General features: G+C 46.2%; 1 protein-coding gene across 3 annotated transcripts in view; it reads right to left on the minus strand.

Moving 5' to 3' along the window:
• COG2 (component of oligomeric golgi complex 2) overlaps nucleotides 1-19,488 on the minus strand; it is a 442,013-nt gene that overhangs the window by 27,675 nt on the left and 394,850 nt on the right. For all 3 annotated transcript variants that reach the window (XM_077486570.1, XM_077486569.1, XM_077486571.1), the window contains one exon: nucleotides 15,877-16,054. In XM_077486570.1, coding sequence (XP_077342696.1) covers nucleotides 15,877-16,054 — 178 coding nt within the window. The remainder of the gene's footprint in view (nucleotides 1-15,876; nucleotides 16,055-19,488) is intronic.

Consider the following 19,488-nt stretch of genomic DNA (forward strand, 5'->3'; position numbering starts at 1 on the left):
AAAGTCTGCTGGAGCCCATACAAGGGCGGATTGTCCGCCGGATTGTTTGATCGTGTGTACGGGGCTTTAGACTTACAGGTAAATTGTTTTCCAGGAGTCTTTCAGGACAGCACCTGAGAGAGTGGCTCCACCCACTAGGCAACACCAACACATTTTAAAAAGGAGGCTTCTCCCCACAGTTCGTCAATTGTAGCAGAGTACCTTCGGCCCAAGCTGCAACACATAATCAGAATATGGTTAGTCACAGCAAATACATAAACAAGAAAAGGATGGGTCGTTGCTGTCCTGAAAGACTCCTGGAAAACAAGTTACCGTTAAGTCTAACTTGAATTTTCCCTAAACGTCTTTCAGGACAGCACCTGAGAGTATAATCGAGATTTACCATCTAGGGAGGGACAACAGCCTGCAGGTCCTGTCAAATGCCTGATCACCGGCTGACAGAAGAGCCAATCTGTAATGACGGACAAACGTTAGATAACTTGACCACGAAGCCTCCTTACAAATTTGATCTGGGGGTGGCACCAGGTTTTTATGCCCATGTAGTGGCCAGAGCTCTAGTACAATTGAATCTTGAATTCCCGGTGGGGGGAACAAACACATCTGGGAATAAGCTTCTGAAATAGCCGATTTTAGCCATCTAGCAATTGATCCCTTTGATGCTTAGCGGCCCTTTCTGTTGTCAGACTAAATAACAAATAAAGAGTCCGAAGACCTAAAGTCCCTTGTTACTTCCAAGTAATATAATAACATTCTTCTTACATCTAAGTTATGGAATAAATTCTCCTTTTTTCCAGAAGGATTTGAGCAAAAAGTTGACAGGGTTATTTCCTGCGACCTATTATGAACTGACGCTACTTTTAGCAAAAACTCCAGATCTGTTTTTAAGTATAATCCTGTCTCAGAAAATTAAAGAGGAAGTAAACCCTAATGGGTTTACTTCCTCTTTTTTTCCCTGCAAAGGTAAAGCATAATGGACTACTATGCATCGCATAGTAGCTCATTATGTGTCACTTACCTGACACAGGAGCCAGCGAAGTCGCCGCTGATCCCTGTAGTCCGCCGCGTCCATCTTGCTGGTGGCGTCTCGCAGCTCCGACCAATGACAGCGGCGAAGCCGCGATGACGTCACTCCCGCGCATGCGCACGGGAGTCGCGTCTCGCAGCTCCGACGCTGCCATTCGGCGAAGCCGCGATGACGTCACTCCCGCGCATGCACACGGGAGTCGACAAATTAGGCAAATCCATTCTTGGACTTGCCGCATTTCGTGCGCCTGCGCACCGATGTCTACGGCGCATGCGCCGTAGACAGCGGTGCCCATTTTCGGGCAAATATCTCCTAAACCATATAGGTTTAGGAGATATTGCTTGGACCTACAGGTAAGCCTTAATCTAGGCTTACCTGTAGGTCAAAGTGGTTTGAAGGGGTTTACTTCCTCTTTAACAAAAAAGGTTCCTTTACTGAGATAGAGGGTGTAGTTCACCGATTCTTCTTGCGGACCTAACTGCAACTAAGAATACCGTTTTAAGAGTTAAATTCCTGAACGAGATTGTCTAATGGTTCAAAAGGATCTTTTGTGAAGGCTTGCAAAACTACTGACAGGTCCCACTTAGGAAATTGTTTAGTAGGAGCTGGTCTGGACATAGTAAGTGCCTTAAAGAATCTTGTAACCCAAGGAACTGAAGAAACTGGTATTTCTAGGTATACTCACAGGGCAGCCACTTGCACTCTAAGAGTGCTAATCGCAAGATCTTTGTCCGCGCCATTTTGCAGAAACTCCAAAATCGACACAATGTCTTCTAAGACATTGTCTTTTTTGGTTTGACAAATGACACCAAAAGTAGGCTCTCCAAACTTTAGTGTAAATATCTCTAGTTGCTTTCTTTCCACCGGTGAGTAAAGTGGATACTAGAGGCTCTGACAATCCTTTGTTCCTTAACTGTTCCTCAGATACCAGACTGTGAGAACTGGCTATATCTGGGTGGTATACTGAGCCTTGAAGTAGTAAGTCCTGTCTGAGAGGAAGCTGCCAGAATGGTTTGACTGTCATTTGTAGAATGGAGGAAAACCAGGCTCTTTTTGGCCAGAACTGAGTGATCAGAATTACTGACACTTTTTCCTTTTGTATTTCCCTTAATACCAATGGAATTGGCTGAAAGGGGGCGGGGGGGGGGGGGCATAGCCCACATGAAAGTTCCAGGGCTGTGCTAAGGCATCTTTCCGCTGTCTCGGTGTAGAGAAAAGAACTGAGGGAGCTGAGCCTTTTCTTTTGGCGCAAACAAATCTACTTGTGGACACCACCACATCCTGGTGATGAAAATGAAAGTATTTCCAGATTCAAGCTCCATTCTACTGCCTGAATTTTTCCTCTGCTCAAGAAGTCTGCTACTTCATTTAGCATGCCTTTGAGATGCATTGCTGACAGGGAGAGTAAATGCTTCTCTGCCCGTTTGTTCAGGTATGCCACGGCAGCGACATTGTCTGATAGAATCTGCACATGGGACCCCTGGAGGTTTGGAGAGAAGGCAGCTTCTAACTCCCTCGGATCAGGACCAAATTCCCTGTGCTATATTTTGATCCCAGTGGGCCCCCCCATCCCCAACTGCTGGCGTCTGTCGTGACACTTTTTTTCTGTCGAAAAAGACTATAGTAAGCCCTCTGACAAAACAAACTTCACCACCAAAGGGTCCTCTTGACCCTGGTGGGGAGTTTTACTTTTGTGTCTAATCTTTCTGGGCTGTGATCCCAAACCTTTAAACAGAAAACTCTGGAGGGGCCTGAAATGGAGCCTCGCCCATTGAATGGCCAGCATTGTCAAAGTTAAGGTTCCCAGGGCCAACAATCTTTCTGACTGATATCTCCTGGTTTGTTTGTAGCCTGGTTACTACTCTCATGAATTTGTTTTTCTTTTCTTCTGGAAGAAAAAAAACCTTTGTTCTACAGAATCTTTTTGATAACCTAGAAACTGAACTTTCTGAGATGGATTGATTTCTGAAGGTTCACAATCCAGCTCAAGGCTTCCAAATGATTGCAGACCTTGGCCAGGTCTGCCTGCAATTTTTCTCCGGAAGGGGCAAAGAGGAGGTCTTCCAGATAAGGGATTACCACAATTCCTTGCAGATGGAGAGGAGCAAGAGCTTCTGCCATTATTTTTGTAAATATTTGTGGGGCGGATGGAAGACCAAAAAGGGAGGGCCTTGAATTGTAGATGCAGAACCTCCTTCCCCATATTTACTGCCAGCCTGAGGTACTTTTGAGACTCAGAGGCTCTATAGGCGCATGCAGGTATGCATCTCTTAAGTTGATTGATGCCATGAAGCATCCCTTGACTAAGATTTCTGAGTGAAAAAATGGAGTCCATATGGAATCTCCTGTATCGGACTGACCTGTTTAAATGTTTAAGTTGAGAATGAGATGAAAGCTTCCCAACGTTTTTTTTTTTATCAGGAAAATATGGGAATAGAAACCCCCGATAAGATTCCTCTGGAGATACCTGAATCACAACTCTGGAGATACCTGATCCCCCTAACAGGTTCTTCATGGCTAGGGCCTTTGTTGTGTCCCTTGGCAGGTCTGTTACAAAGTATCTTTCTGGAGGAAGGTCCAAAAGCTCTATATTGTATCTCTGGGCCAGCATGTCTAGAATAAATAGGTTTTCTGTCATGCTTGCCCAGTGAGGAAGGAGTTTCTGAAGCCTTCATCCTACTGGCAATGACGAGTCATTGCGATTTATTGGTTGGCACAGGTGGCTGGAAAAGGACATTCACTCTGCCTTTGCACCTTTGTGCCGACCAATTCCTTCTCTTCTCTTGAGGCCTATTGCTAAACTGGCTGCTTTTTATTTTTAACAGGAAAAGTTTTCTAAAACTGAATCTAGATCAGGACCGAATAAAAAATCTCCCATGAATGGGATTCCACACAATTTACTTTTAGACTCTGCGTCTCTTGGCCAGGTCTTTAGCCATAGGGTTCTCCTGGCTGAATTAGTTAAGGCCGCGGATCTAGCTGACATCCTTATTGATTCTACAGATGCATCAGAAACGTAAGCCACAGCTGCTGCTAGGGTTGAAAAAGAATCCAGAATCTCCTGCTTGGGTGAATCTGCTATAATGTGGGCTTTTAACTGATTTAGCCAGAACTCCATGTTTCTAGAAATGCAGGTAGTAGTCATAGCTGGTTTGAGGTTGCCCATGATGGATTGCCAAGCCTTTTTATGCTGTTGATCCACACATTTGTGCATGGGATCTTTTAGTATTCCCATGTTTTGAATGCCAATTAGTCAATCTGGAAACTTGGGAAAATGCAGCGTCCAATTTAGGAACTTTAGTCATTGAACAGGAAGAGTCTTATGCGCTCTTGGGAAAAAGTTTTTTTTTCTCTGGATCCGCTCATTCCTTTTTAATGGCTTCAAAGATTACTGAATGCACGGGGAAAGTGCCACTTTGTTTCACTAAGCCCTGCGTACATTTGGTCATGCAGCGATAATTCTCTTTTCTTCACCTAAACCCAATGTTGCATAGACTGCTTTCAACAGACTGTCTACTTGTTCTAAGGACAATTTGTATCTTGAAGGTGCATCTTCTACCCCTTCCTCCTCTCCTTCCCTGGAGTGTGAGGGGGAATGCTGCCCTTGGGTAGGACTCAGGGATGGTGTTGTAAGAGAAAAGAGAAAAGATTGTATAGTAGCGTCTAGCGCTTTAACTGATGCAATTAAATCGCTGCATACAGAAGCTTCTTCCTTAACTAAGGACTCAATGCAAATTTGACACAAATTCTTTTTCCAACGCTCTGATCTTTTTGATCGCTGGATCAGAGTTGTAAAGCCCCATACACACTAATAGATTTTTATCTTCATATTGACCAAAACCATATAGTGCAAGGGAAAAATATAGCTGGATACATGCGATACATGCAATTTTTTAAATACAAAATGAAAAATATTTGTATATGTTTTTTTTTTCTGTAGGTTGCACCTGTATCCTTCTCTCTAAAGACAGGATTTGTCATGCCCTTTATCACTATTGTGTATGTTTTTAACCCTTTCATGACTAAGCCTATTTTTGGCATTTGGTTTTTACAAGTTAAAATCCATATTTTTTGCTAGAAAATTACTTGGAACCCCCAAACATTATATATATATATATATATATATATATATATATATATATATATATATATATATATATATATATTTAGCAGAGACTCTAGAGAATAAAATGGCGATTGTTGAAATATTTTATGTCACACGATATTAGCGCAGCAGTGTTTTAGACGCAACTTTTTGGGAAAATGGACACTTTCATGAATTAAAAGAAAAAACGAAACAGTAAAATTAGCCCATTTTTTGCATAATGTGAAAGATAATGTTACGCCGAGTAAATAGATACCAAACTTGTCACTTGTCATGTCACACTTTATAATTGCATGCACTCGTGGAATGACTACAAACTACGGTACCTAAAAATCTCAACAGGCAACGCTTTAAATTTATTTTCCGGTTACCAGGTTAAAGTTACAGAGGTCGTCTCATGCTAGAATTAATGCTCTCGCTCTGGCGATCGTGGCGATACCTCACATGTGTGATTTGAACACCTTTTACATATGCGGGCGCGACTTCCGTATGTTTTCTTTGCTTCGAAAGAGCTTGCGGGGACAGCGGGCGCTTTAAAAAAAAAAAAATTCTTTATTTATTTTAAAATTAATATATTGTTTTTTTAAAAAAAAAATAATAATTTTTGATCACTTTTATTGCGGTCACAAGGAATGTAAACATCCCTTGTGGGGGAGTGTCCGGATGTAGTGGAGGAAAGACGTGCTGCTGCGGAGCTCCGCCGATCCTGACACAATCCATCGCCATCCTGCATCGACTCCAGCCTGGAGAGCCTCTAAACTCTCCACACCAGTAGCCAGACATCTTTTACACCAGCCCTAGCAGGAATTGTAAAAATCGGCCAGACGGGGGCGTCTCCACGCAACGGGGACCCGCCGCCACTTTGAGGCCTACAGAGCCTCCGACATCCACGGGCTCGAGTGCCGCGATCGGCTGACCGGGAGGCGGCAAATTCGAGCAACTCAGTGGCGGCTGTCTCTAGGAGTGTGCTGGGCTGTGTGGGGCCCCCATAGGCCATCAGAGGATCTGTAGCGGCCGATTCTGGGCGCCCGAGGCCCGCCGCCATTTTGCGGCCTACTGTGCCAGGATCAGCGTCCAAGTCAGGTACTGTGACTTAGCTGGGCAACCTTACCCTCCCCTGACCAGCATCTCTGCCCTAGCCACACTGGGCTGCCTCCCCTGTGCCCCAGTAGTGCTGGGTTGCCCTCCCTGTACCACCACCTGTGCCCCAGTAGTGCTGGGCTGCCCTCCCTGTACCACCTCCTGTGCCCCAGTAGTGCTGGGCTGCCCTCCCTGTACCACCACCTGTGCCCCAGTAGTGCTGGTGCTGCCCTCCCTGTACCACCACCTGTGCCCCAGTAGTGCTGGGCTGTCTTTCTTGTGTCACTATCTGTGTCCCAGCAATACTGAACTGCCTCCCTGTGCTATCATATGTGCTACAGCAATACTGAACTGCCTCCCTGTGCTATCATCTGTGCTACAGCAATACTGAACTGCCTCCCTTTGCTATCGTCTTTGCCACAGCAATACTGAACTGCCTCCCTGTGCTATCATCTGTGCCACAGCAACAGTGAACTGCCTTCCTGTGCTACCGTCTGTGCCACAGCAATACTGACCTGCCTCCCTGTGTTACCATCTGTGCTCCGGCAATGCTGAATTGCCTTCCTGTGCCACCATCTGTGTCCCGGCAATACTAAACTGCCTTCTTGCGCCACCATTTGTGCAGCGGCAATACTGAACTGCATTCCTGAGTCACCATCTGTGCCCCAACAATACTGACCTGCCTTTCCTGGGCTGCCACCTGTGCCCCAGCAATACTGAACTGCCTTACTGTGCCACCATCTGTGCTCCAACCATACTGAACTGTCCTCCTGTGCCACCGTCTGTGCCCCAGCAATATTAAATTGCTAATCAGTGGGGGGCGTGGTCAAGCTGGCGGCCTGAGCGGACGTGCACAGCGTGAGCTCCGCTCCAGCCTGGGTAATTTATCCGCTTAATACCGGCAATCGGGTGCCTTAATGACCTCACAGACCGGCGGAGACTTTTGGGCATGAAGGGAGGCAAGCACAGCTCCAGATGGAAGAATTCCTCTGTCCCGGCGCCATCCCCGGAGCACGCGAGGCAGCAGCAGCCTCCCCCTGTTGGCGCCAACATGGAGGACGACAGATTTCAGGCGCTGATGCAGGCTATCTTGGGCTGCAAAACGGCCCTGACGGCTAAAATTGACCTCCTACAGACGGATGTGGGGTTGGTGCGCCGCGATATGGACAAGTTCAGAGAGCGGATGGGGGAGGTTGAGCGGCGGGTGGGAGACACCGAAGATGCCCTCAGAGACTACCGTGCCTCCCTCCATACTCTCCAGGTGCAGGCGCTGGAGTCCCGAGTGGAGGACAGTGAAAATAGGAGCAGAAGGAACAACCTCTGCGTGGTGGGCCTGCCGGAGGGAGAGAAGGGACAGGACCCTGCAACCTTCGCTGAGCATCTTCTCTGCCCTCTCCTACCGGCGGCGGCATTCTCTCCCCACTATGCGGTAGAGAGCCCACAGGATGCCATCCATGCGGGGGCCGCCTGGTGCCCCCCCCTCGCACCTTTATTCTGCGCCTACTGAACTTCAGGGATCAGGATTTAGTCCCCCGCGAGGCGCGGTAAATCCCTACGGTTTGCCAATGCCCGTCTCATGCTGTTTCCGGACTACTCCGTAGAGACCCAGAGGCAGAGGAAAACTTTTGACCATGTTAAGGCCCAGCTCCGTGCAAGAAACATCAAATACGGTATGCTGTTCCCTGCATGCCTTCGGGTGGTGGATGGGGAGTCCACTCGATACTTTACTTCGCCGGAGGAGGCTTCACAGTGGCTGGACCCTTTACCCAGGCCCCGGTAACTATGTTTTACACAGCCTATGCTTTTAATGTCGCTCCATGATGTCTCCCGCCCTTTCTCCCCCCCCCCCTAATGGCTCCCCCCATGTGACTTCTACTGTGGAGAACTGTGTGCACTAGCCCCTGGTGTGTGAATACACCCCACTCCTTCAGTTTGCCCCGCGCGAGTGATGGACCGGGCCTCTACATCCCGCCGCCGGCTACCACTGCTCTTCTAAAACTCCTGGTTCCCCTCCTGTCTAGTTACCCCACTGATAAGATCATCATCGCGGGTGATTTTAACATGGTCCCGAACCCTGCATTGGATAGGATGTCCCTGGGGGGTGGAGTGGAATCCCCGTTATCGAGATGGGCTTCCCTCTATGGCCTAACTGATGTTTGGAGGTGGAGACACCTGGGTGAGAGGGCCTACACATCACTCCACCTCGTATAGAGCTATGTCACGGATTGATCCAATTTTGGTTAGCGGCGGGATGCTCTCACGGGTGCGGGTGGTGGACATGCTTCCGAGAGGAATCTCGGATCATGCCCCCATGTTGTGTACCTTTCAAATGCTGGCTCCCCCCACGGAAAGAATATGGCGGTTATTAAGGTATTGGATTTCTGACCCACTGATGGAGTTGGAGATTTCGAAACATATCCAGACTTACTGGCTAACAAATGAGGGTTCGGCTTCAGAACTTAATGTGTGGGATGCGTTTAAGGCATACATTAGGGGGGCATACCAATCCTCTATAGCTAGGGCCCGACATGACTCAGCGATTACTTTGGCGGAGGCGTCTGCTAGGGAGCTGGAGGCCTGCTACGCCTCCACGCAGAACCCTATTACCTACCTAGACATGCAAACGGCCTACAGGGAGGTGATGCTTCTTAGGGTCTCTGGGGCAAAAAAGCAACTGGTTCAGACGCACCGCATTTTTGAGCAGGGGGGTAAAATCGGCCGAGTTCTGGCCTGGTTGGCTAGAGAGCAACAGCCTGTCACCTCCATTGGCCGTATTCGGGGCTCGGATGGCACGGTGCTGGTGGACCCCTCACTCATAAATGCTCGATTCGCTTCCTACTATAGTGATCTCTATAGCTCCCGGGTGGATTACTCAAGCGCTGGCCTTGATCAGTTTCTGGACTGAATCCAGTTCCCTACTCTCTCTCCTGAGGCCCGGGACTCTCTGGAGGCCCCCATAGCGGTGGAGGAGGTTCAGCGGGCGCTGGGGGAACTTCAGGCGGGGAAAACTCCGGGCCTTGATGGGATTCCTCCAGAATTCTATAGACAGTATGGGAACACGTTGGTCCCCAGGCTTCACTAAATGATAGTTCAATCCCTTCGGGGGGGGGGGGGGGCCCTACCGGCATCCATGGCTAAGGCAATAATAGTGGTTATACCCAAACCGGGCAAGGACCCGGAGCTGTGTTCCTCTTATCGACCTATATCCTTGCTTAATGCCGACGCCAAGGTGCTTACTAAGGTCTTGGCGCGGAGATTAAACGAGGTGATCCTTGCCCTGGTTCATGAGGACCAGACTGGCTTTTTGCTGGGTAAGGGTACGGATATAAATCTCCGGAGGTTATACAGGGTTCTGGGATCTGATGCCCACCTGGCCCGAGCGGATGCAGTGGCCTCCCTGGATGCTGAAAAAGCATTCGACTCTGTCAAGTGGGTGTATCTTTGGGGGGTCCTGCTCCGCTTCGGCTTTGGCCCCAGATTTCCTGGGTGAAGGCCCTCTATGGCGCCCCTAGGGCAAGAGTGCGCACTGGGTCGGTCATTTCTCCCCCTTTCCTCCTCCGCAGGGGTACTCGACAGGGATGCCCACTCTCCCCGGCGCTTTTTGCGCTGGCCAATGGCCATATTGATCAGGTCTTCTTCGGTGATCCGTGGCATCCCCTTGGGCCCTGTGGAGGAGAAAATTTCCCTTTATGCCGATGACACCCTTCTATACCTTCGGGAGGTGTCCACGTCCATGGAGGAGGCCTTCTTCGACAGCTTTGGCAGGTATTCAGGTATCCGAGTAAACTGGGACAATTCTGTCCTGTTTGCCTTCCACCCCTCAGATGCCAGGCTCCTGGTTAACGCCCCACTTCAGGTGGTTACCCAGTTTAAATATTTGGGGGTCATAATCCACAAGGACCTGGCCCGATTTATACCTCTTAATCTTGAGCCGGTTTTGTCCTCACTGACACGACAGTGCTCAGGTTGGAAGACTTTGTCTCTCTCGCCCGTGGGCAGAGTTAATTTGATCAAGATGTCAGTCCTGCCCAAGTTCACCTATCTGTTCCGACAAACCCCAGTGCATATTCCCCAGGTTTTCTTTCGGAAGTTAAACAGTTTGATCATTTCCTTTATCTGGAACGGCGGCACCCCGAGAATAGCACAGAGCACGCTTCAGCTTCCGATCTCTTTAGGGGGTTTAGCTCTGCCTTGCCTTGTTAAGTACTACTGGGCCGCGGTCCTGGTGACGGTGCAGTGGTGGATGTCTGCAGACCTGGCAAACCCTGCGGCTACCCTTGAAGCGGCACTCTTGGTCTCCTATTCCGAACTCCGGAACTTAGTCCACAGAGGCCCTAGGTCCAATTTGGGGGTCACTCCCTCGATGCGGGCCACACTGAGGGTCTGGGACGCGGTCAGGGCTAGGATAGGGAAACCTAACAGCTGGTCCCCCGACACTCCGCTGTGGGGGAACCCGCGGTTGCCCCACTTTCGATCCATTTCGGACCCGCTGCTGTGGGCTCGGAGTGGTATCAAGACTTTGGCGGATGTCTCCACCTCACAGGGGTTGCTTCCATTTGATGACCTGAAAAGCAGACATGAGCTGCGTATGTTTTTAGGTATATCCAGCTCCGGCATGCCTATCGAGCGCAGTTCTCATGCGCCATCACTCTGGAGGCGAACCCCCGGGGAGACCATTTTGGCCCTATCAAGTGAAAAGAAAACGCTGTCGACCTTATATGCTGTTTTAATCAGTATAGATACCAATGTTGTCTCCCGTCTGTTTTCCAAATGGCAGCGGGACATACCAGAACTAGAGGAGGGGGACTGGGAGGAGGGTGTTCAACAATATCTGCCTCTCATGATATCCTCTAGAGACAGATACACCCAGCTTAGGTTTATTCATCGAGCTTATTACTCCCCAGACCGCTTGTCCAGAATTTACCCGAACAGGAGTGGTATGTGCCCTAAATGCGGCTTGGTCTCAGGTACTTTCTTCCATATTGTATGGTCTTGTGAGTACTTGCAGACCATCTGGAGGGGGGTAGCGTCGGAGATCAGCTCTATGGGCCAATTTGAAGTCCCCTGTGATCCGCTGACCCTCTTTCTGGGTATTGTGGATATGATTTCAGCATCGCAGGCTAAAAAATAATTTGTATTCTACTCAGCCTTCTATGCTAGGAAAGCTATCCTAATTAAAAGGCAGGATCCTAGTCCCCCAACGGTGACCCAATGGAGAGCCCTGATTGATGCGGCCTTACCGCTCTATAAACTGACGTACCTGGGAAGAAACTGTCCTAAAAAATTTGACAAGATATGGGGACCCTGGACCAAAGAGAGGCCACTTAGTCACTAAGCTGAGGATGAAACAGGAATCTCTGGGTAAGAAGATGGTTGTAGTGGGGGGGAGGTCTGGGAACTTGTCTTCCCTTTTGCCTTAGATGGGGATGACATGTGCTTGGTATAGATGATTGTATTCCACCCGTAGTGATATGTACCTTATACTGATTTTGGCCTCTGGTTGCAACTCTGGCCTGAAAGGGATATTACAGGACTGCATAATATAATCTGATATGTTTCTTATGCTGATTAGCCCATATTTGACTTTTCTTTTTATATATTCTTCTTGATCTACCACTGTAAACTGCCACGATAATCACTGCTGAGACTGTACCACTGTTCTGACATATACTGTACAAACTTAATAAAATCTTGCGTTAAAAAAAAAAAATCCCTTGTGACAGTAATAGGTGGTGACAGGTACTCTTTTATGGAGGGATCGGGGGTCTAAAAGGCATCGGATGTGCAATCGGTGCACCAGTGGGAGGCGGCGGGAGGGGGGGGCGTCCCTTCTCGCTCCTCCGGCATAAGAGCCGAGTGGCTTTCAGCCACATCGGTTGTTATGGCTGGAAAGCCAATGACCTGCTCAGAAAAACGGTACCGGGATGATGCCTGCAGGTGCAGGCATCATCCCGGTATAACCCCGGAAGCCGAGTACGCACATCTGCGTACGCTCGGCGGCAAGGGGTTAATATGTCAACTTCATTTAGGTGTAAAAGTGCATTTTTTCTATCCATTTAAGTGTTAATCTTTGGACTTTTGATGTTTACAGTTGCCTCCTTAATTGCTATTGAGTTATACACAAATTTTATTCATTTGTTTAATTGCATGGGTATGTATATAGCTTCGTATGTATATTCTGCACATTAGCTATGACTAAGCACCATGTTTGGTGTGAAACATGTCAGCGGCTGTGCAGTTAGTCTGTACATTACCCGGATGCTATGATTTTAATCATATTTTTGCAATACAGTTGAATACTTTGGAGTGCAGCTATCCAGCTACATCTTTTCACTTCAGTTCCTGTTGCAAACAGAGCCGGCACCCCGTGGGATTGTGGAAACAGCTGTTTTGGGATAGGTCATTACTTTGGAGCGGTAATCTTTTGTATCTCATATAGTGCAAGGGCCTGCCTGATTGTATACAAATTGAAACTCTTAAGGTTTGACCTTATATTATATGCTTTTGGTAAATATGAAGAGAAAAATCAGCAGAAAATCTAATAGTGTGTATGGGGCATTAGCCTGCCAAAAAAACAACAAAAAAAGAACACCAGAACATCCCAGTGAGTCAAACCTGCCTCCTAACAGGCTGACCACAGGCACACAGGTAGTACAACAGCCAACTCCCTGTGCCCAGGCAGGCCCCAGCCACCAGGAGGAAAAAAATGGAAAGAGAGAGGCACCACAATATACAGGGTAGACCCCCCCCCCCCCCCCATATCCCCTTACCTGGGCCTTGCTGGTGCCTGTCCCACTTGCTACTGCCACAGAGTTCATCATGGTGCCGCTTGTTAGTGGCTTAGAACTCCGGTTTTCGGAGTCCATCAACGCCACTGCGCCAGACCGCAACCATAATATAGGCACCAGGACTGCTCCTCCTCTCCCCCTGCGCAATTTCCAGCCTAAATTATGCTGCGCCTATTCCCTGGTGACGCCCCTTGCTGAATACCTCATTTATGGCTGGCCGAGTCTCTACTCTGCCACCAAAAAGATGGTGGTGGCCTGTAATGCCGACATGCTGGGGAACCCCGGAACGGCTGCTGCTACCCAGGAACGGCCCCAGAAACAGTCAAGCTCTATCTGAGCTGAAGAGGAAGGAGGAGCCCACTTACCAGCTACATTTGGTGCGACGTGGGTGGGGCGGACTCTCTGGAGGCAAAAAGGTATGGTGTGGTAGGCAGTCTGGCCTCTCAGGACAGCACCTAAGAGACCCCGACTCCCGCTAGGTGTTTCCTTGCCAGAGGAAACACAAAAACTGATGAGCTGTGGGGAGAAGCGTCCTTTTAAAATTTGGTGGAGTTAGTGTTTCCTGTTTCCTAGTGGGTGGAGCCACTCTCTCAGGTGCTGTGCTGAAAGATGTTTAGGGAAAAGATTATTGTGGAATAAAAAAAAAAAATAGCAAATATGTAAAAATCGCTCTGGTCCATAGGGGTGAACGGTAAGAGGCAAAGTGGTTAAAAAGCAGGGATATAACTGTTCGGCCATACCGCAGATTTTATAAAATTGCCATAATTCTTGGAGACAAAAATCTTAAGTATCCTGCTGATCTGCTAGCACATGGATATTGATATATTAGTACACCCCTCACATTTTTGTAAATATTTTATTATATCTTTTCATGTGACAACACTGAAGAAATTACACTTTACTACAACGTAAAGTAGTGAGTGTACAGCTTGTATAACAGTGTAAATTTGCTGTCTCATCAAAATAACTTCACACAGCCACTAATGTCTAAACCGCTGGCAACAAAAGTGAGTATTCCCCCAAGTGAAAATGTCCAAATTGGGCCCAATTAGCCATTTTCTTTCCCTGGTGTCATGTGACTTGTTAGTGTTACAAGGTCTCAGGTGTGAACGGGGAGCAGGTGTGTTAAATTTGGTTTTATCGCTTTCACTCACTCATACTGGTCACTGGAAGTTCAACATGGAACCTCATGGTAAAGAACTCTGAGGATCTGAAAAAAAGAAAAGAATTGTTGCTCTACATAAAGATGGCCATGACCCTGAAACTGAGCTACAGCACATTGGCCAAGACCATACAGCAAGTTAACAGGACAGGTTCCACTCAGAACAGGCCTCGCCATAGTCGACCAAAAGCAGTTGAGTGCACGTGCTCAGCTTCATATCCATTGGCCGTACTTGGGAAATAGACAAATGAGTGCTGCCAGCATTGCTGCAGAGGTTGAAAGGGTGGGGTCAGTCTGTCAGTGATCAGACCATACGCCGCACACTGTATCAAATTGGTCTGCACTGTTGTCCCAGAAGGAAGCCTCTTCTAAAGATGATGCACAAGAAAGCCCGCAAATAGTTTGCTGAAGACAAACAGGTTGGAATAGATTACTGGAACCATGTCCTGTGGTCTGATGAGACAATGATAAAACGTATTTGGTTCCCTTGGTGTGAAGCGTGTGTGGTGGCAACCAGGTGAGGAGTACAAAGACAACATCCACCAGCTCTGTGATGACATCATGGAGGAGTGGAAGAGGACTAGTGGCAACCTGGGAAGCTCTGGTAAACTCCATGCCCAAGAGGGTTAAAGGCAGTGCTGGAAAATAATGGTGGCCACTCAAAATACTGACACTTTGGACCAAATTTGGACATATTCACTTAGGGGTGTACTCACTTTTGTTGACAGCAGGTTAGACATTAATGGCTGTGTGTTGAGTTATTTTGAAGGGAAAGCAAATTTACACTGTTATACAAGCTGTACACAATACTTAACATTGTAGCAAAGTGCCATTTCTTCAGTGTTTTCTCATGAAAAAATATAATAAAATATTTACACAAATATGAGGGGTGTACTCACTTTTGTGAGATACTGTATGTGTAATTCCTAAGGGTAAAACTTCATCTAACTTTCAATCAAATTAGGCTGTTTTATTACATAGTAGGTGAGGCTGAAAAAAAAGACACAAGTCCATCAAGTCCAACCTATGTGTGTGATTATATGTCAGTATTACATTGCATATCCCTGTATGTTGTGGTCATTCAGGTGCTTATCTAATAGTTTCTTGAAACTATCAATGCCCCCCGTTGAGACCACCACCTGTGGAAGGGAATTCCACATCTTTGCCGCTCTTACAGTAAAGAACCCTCTATGTAGTTTAAGGCTATACCTCTTCATCTAATTTTAATGAGTGGGCACAAATCTTGTTAAACTCCCTTCTGCGAAAAAGTTTTACCCTATTATGGGGTCAACAGTATGGTATTTGTATATTGAATTCATATCCCCTCTCAAGCGTTTCTTCTCCAGAGAGAACAATTTCAGTGCTTGCAACCTTTCCTCATAACTAACATCCTCCAGACCCTTTATTAGCTTTGTTGCCCTTCTTTGTACTCGCTCCATTTCCAGTACATCCTTCCTGAGCACTGGTGCCCAGAACTGGACAGCATACTCTAGAGTCTTGTAGAGCGGGAGAATTATCGTTTTATCTCTGGAGTTGATGCCCTTTTTAATGCATGCCAATATTCTGTTTGCTTTGTTAGCAGCAGCTTGGCATTGCATGCCATTGCTGAGCCTATCATCTACTAGGACCCCCAGGTCCTTTTCCACCCTAGATTCCTTAGATTTTATTCAATGATTGCAATCTAAATAAAAAAAAACATAAAACTCATTTAACATACCTGATTTGCAAAATGTTCAACATCAAGAGCCAGCTGAAGTCGTATTTTGTTGTCATCACTAACTCCTCCATTGTTACTATTACTGGAGAATGCAGTTTTACGGGCTTGTTTGAGCCTCTTAAGACTATCTTCCATTTTTTTTACTGAACTTAGAACATCAGACACAGTTTCATAGTACCTAGGAATAATGCCACAACCTTTAAAATCACATAAAATAACTACAAAGTACAGTAATGTAATACAATGTATAGAGTTGAAACAAAAAGTACACCTCTACAAAAGACATCTTATAAAAACAATATGAATCTGAAAAAACAGCTATGTTGTGCACCAAGTGTTTTTTTTGTACTCCCGGGGCAGCAGACCTTTATGTGTCTCTTGAAGCCTGGACACTAACCAATAGAAAATAAAAATTTTTCTTGCATCATTCATTGGGGGACACAGCATACCTCTTGGGATGACCATAAACAGTCCCTCAATATAAGAGATGGAGTCTTAAAAAGTGTTATTAAAACGCAAATGTAAAAATGTTATAAATTGCAGTTTACTAATATCTAGATATGGTGGCTGCATTCGTTTTATTTTGTTTCTGTATTTTTCAGACAGTAATCCTGCAAATGGCACTTCCTGTCCTAGGGTGGCTATGCTCACTGTGTCTATGGAGGAAGCCATATTGGCACACTGGATTGCTTACCAGCTTTGAACTACAAACACATCTCCCTCTCTTCATGCCTATAACATGGGACAGTGGGGTAAAATATATAATGTAGTGTACGTAAAGGTAGCATGGAAAGAAGGCATACAGTAAAATATTGTAAACATGAAAACCAAGGGATCAAAATGAGTGCAACACACTAAAGACCTATTATGTACGATAGCAGTGGGCACACAGGGGCTGGAGCAAGGGGGACATAGGCGCACCACACTGTATCAATATAGGAGAATATGGGACTTAGCCTCCTCTAAACTTGACATCCCACAATATGATGATTCCAGGCCTTTATGGCATAACAAAAACCTACCTGAATTCACCAAAATGCAGCACGCAAGTATATGGACCAGACAGGGAGTGTTCTATTTACACCACATATTAAAAGATGGCTGCCTTAAAACCTTTGACTCACTCAAAAATGAACTCCTCCTCCAAAATCGAATGTTTTTTTAGATTTCTGCAAATCCGCCACGCAACACAGTCTGTTTCCTGACTCAATCCCAGACTCTACCCCTAATGCCATCATGTCGGTGATTAAGGGCACAGATCCTCACTAGTTAATCTCTGCATTCTATAACATGCTATCCACCCCCATTTCTAACAAAATAGGGTATGATTTGAAACCCAGGTGGGAGAGAGAGGTGGGTCCAATGGAAGATGAGGAGTGGTGGGAGGCGTTGGAGGCCTGCAACGCAGTATCCCCCAAACTGTCAGACCGTTTATCGCAGCATATCACAGGGCATATCTTACAACCCTTAGAGTGGCAAGGTATAAACATACTCAATCCACAATATGTCTGCTGTGTGGGCTGGAAACAGGCACTTTTTTTCATCTAATCTGGGCCTGTCCCAGTATACAGGGGTTATGGAAGCAAATTGTGACATTCTTACATGATACCATGGGTTCACCTCTAGCACTTGAACCAAAACAGTGCCTTCTTGGAATTCTACCCGATACCATTGACAAGTATGCCAAAATATTTCTGCATGAGACACTATTTTCAGCTAGGAAAATTATAGCTAAAAAAATGGCAAGATGGTAGAGTGGAAACTTGAAGTGAATACTTTACCATACAAAAAGCATATATATATTAATAGAAGAAAAATCATAACAGCTTGAAATAACTAAGACATGTACCTTTGAATACAATTTTCTTTTATTTGTAATATACACACTTATAGAACTCATCCTCATGGCAAAGTGTACCTGCTTCTTATATACAGTATTTGTGATATGCAATGTAAAGTTTTTTTTCAAGGCAACCTAGGTACCCCAGCTGTGGTGAATCTACAAATCATGCCTGTGATTGTCAGGGTCTTGTCATGTCTCAAGGGACTTGTAGTTTCACCACAGCTGGAGGGCCAAGGTTGCCTACCTCTGCCCCGAATGCTCTTTCCATCTGCAGAGAATGAACTATTAGGAGTCATATACACTAGACAAATGAAAAAAGGAGGAATCCTAGCATAACATAGTTGATTAAACCATAGGATTATAACTCTGGTATGGGCGCAGTCGACCCAGCATGCTGGAGGCATATTCCGGTGGCTTGAGAGTTGTCATCTGGCTTTATGAATGAATGAATGAAATACTTGTATAGTGCACAATGCGAACTGAATCGCCTCTAGGCGCTGTGGCGAGCTTTGATCATCTGCTAAAAAAGGAAGGTCTTGAGTTTTTTCCTAAAAGCTTGGACCTTATGGTGCTTGGACGTCCCAATACACCTTGTTTAAGAGAGGGGAACCTACTAATATAAATGCCTTAATTTATGCTTCCAAATGTGAGTGCAAAAGTTGAGTTTTAATCCTATAGTTGAATCAACTATATTATGCTAGGGAGTGCACTCTCTTCCTTCTTTTTCGTTTGTCCAGATATACTGTATGTCCACCACCCACTGAACCATTGTGTTGGACTTCATGTACACTAACCTCCCCTGGATGCCGGGCAGGAAAACACACTAAACACTGCACATACTCATTTTTGCAGCGGCCTTTGGCCGAAAATTCTTTTGCGTTCAGGAGAGGGAGCTTTACCCTATCCTAAATGTGACTGCTCCTAAACTGTGCTAAAAGCTTATGTATACATGGACACAAAGGCTTTTAACGAGTTTTTTGCAAAAAGAAAAATTCAAAAAGCTTGAACATGAGTGTGGGAGCAGCCAGTGTAGATGAAACCTAAGGGTAACAAGAAGATGGCCAAAAAGAAGAAAGGAGATCTTCATTAATACAAAATTGACAACTTACAAGCAGACCTTTTGCAATTCGTTTGGAATTATAAACAACACATTTTTAAGATGTCAATCTTTCCAAACCATGAATATTGGGCTCAATCTTAGCCCAATATTCATGGTTTGGGAGTAAGGATGGGCTCAGGCGTGTTTGCAGCTCCACATGCTCAAGCCCACCAGGAAGCTTACATTGCACAGCGCTAATCACAGGCAGTGAGATATTTCCCCATCAGCAGCTGCACAGATTGGGAAATGTCTCACTGCCTGTGAATAGCGATGTGCAGTGTAAGCTTCCTGGCGGGCTTGGGCACGTGGCTCTGCAAACACGCCTGAGCTCATCCTTATTTGGGAGGGTTACCATCTTGAAAATGGACAGTACCATTTTGTTTAAACGCTTTCAAACTATACCTATTGTGGTCCCCCACTCTGTTATTTTACAATCTGCTTTTACAAGGTTTATCTGGGGATATAATAAACCTAGATTACAGAGGAGAATTCTATCCCTCCCTAAAGGAGAGGGGGGTGCAGGGGCTCTGGACTTATATAATTATCATGCTGCAGCAGTTTTAACTAGACTAATGAACTGGTTCCAGCATTCCCATTCTAAACAATGGGTTCATATAGAGCAGTTGATTGCTCCGCATGATCTCCAGACACTGTCCTGGTTAGAGATATC

This window comes from Lithobates pipiens, unplaced genomic scaffold, assembly GCF_037356315.1.
Source record: "Lithobates pipiens isolate NorthernLeopardFrog02 unplaced genomic scaffold, aLitPip1_a1.2 Scaffold_18, whole genome shotgun sequence".
Classification (NCBI taxonomy): domain Eukaryota; kingdom Metazoa; phylum Chordata; class Amphibia; order Anura; family Ranidae; genus Lithobates; species Lithobates pipiens.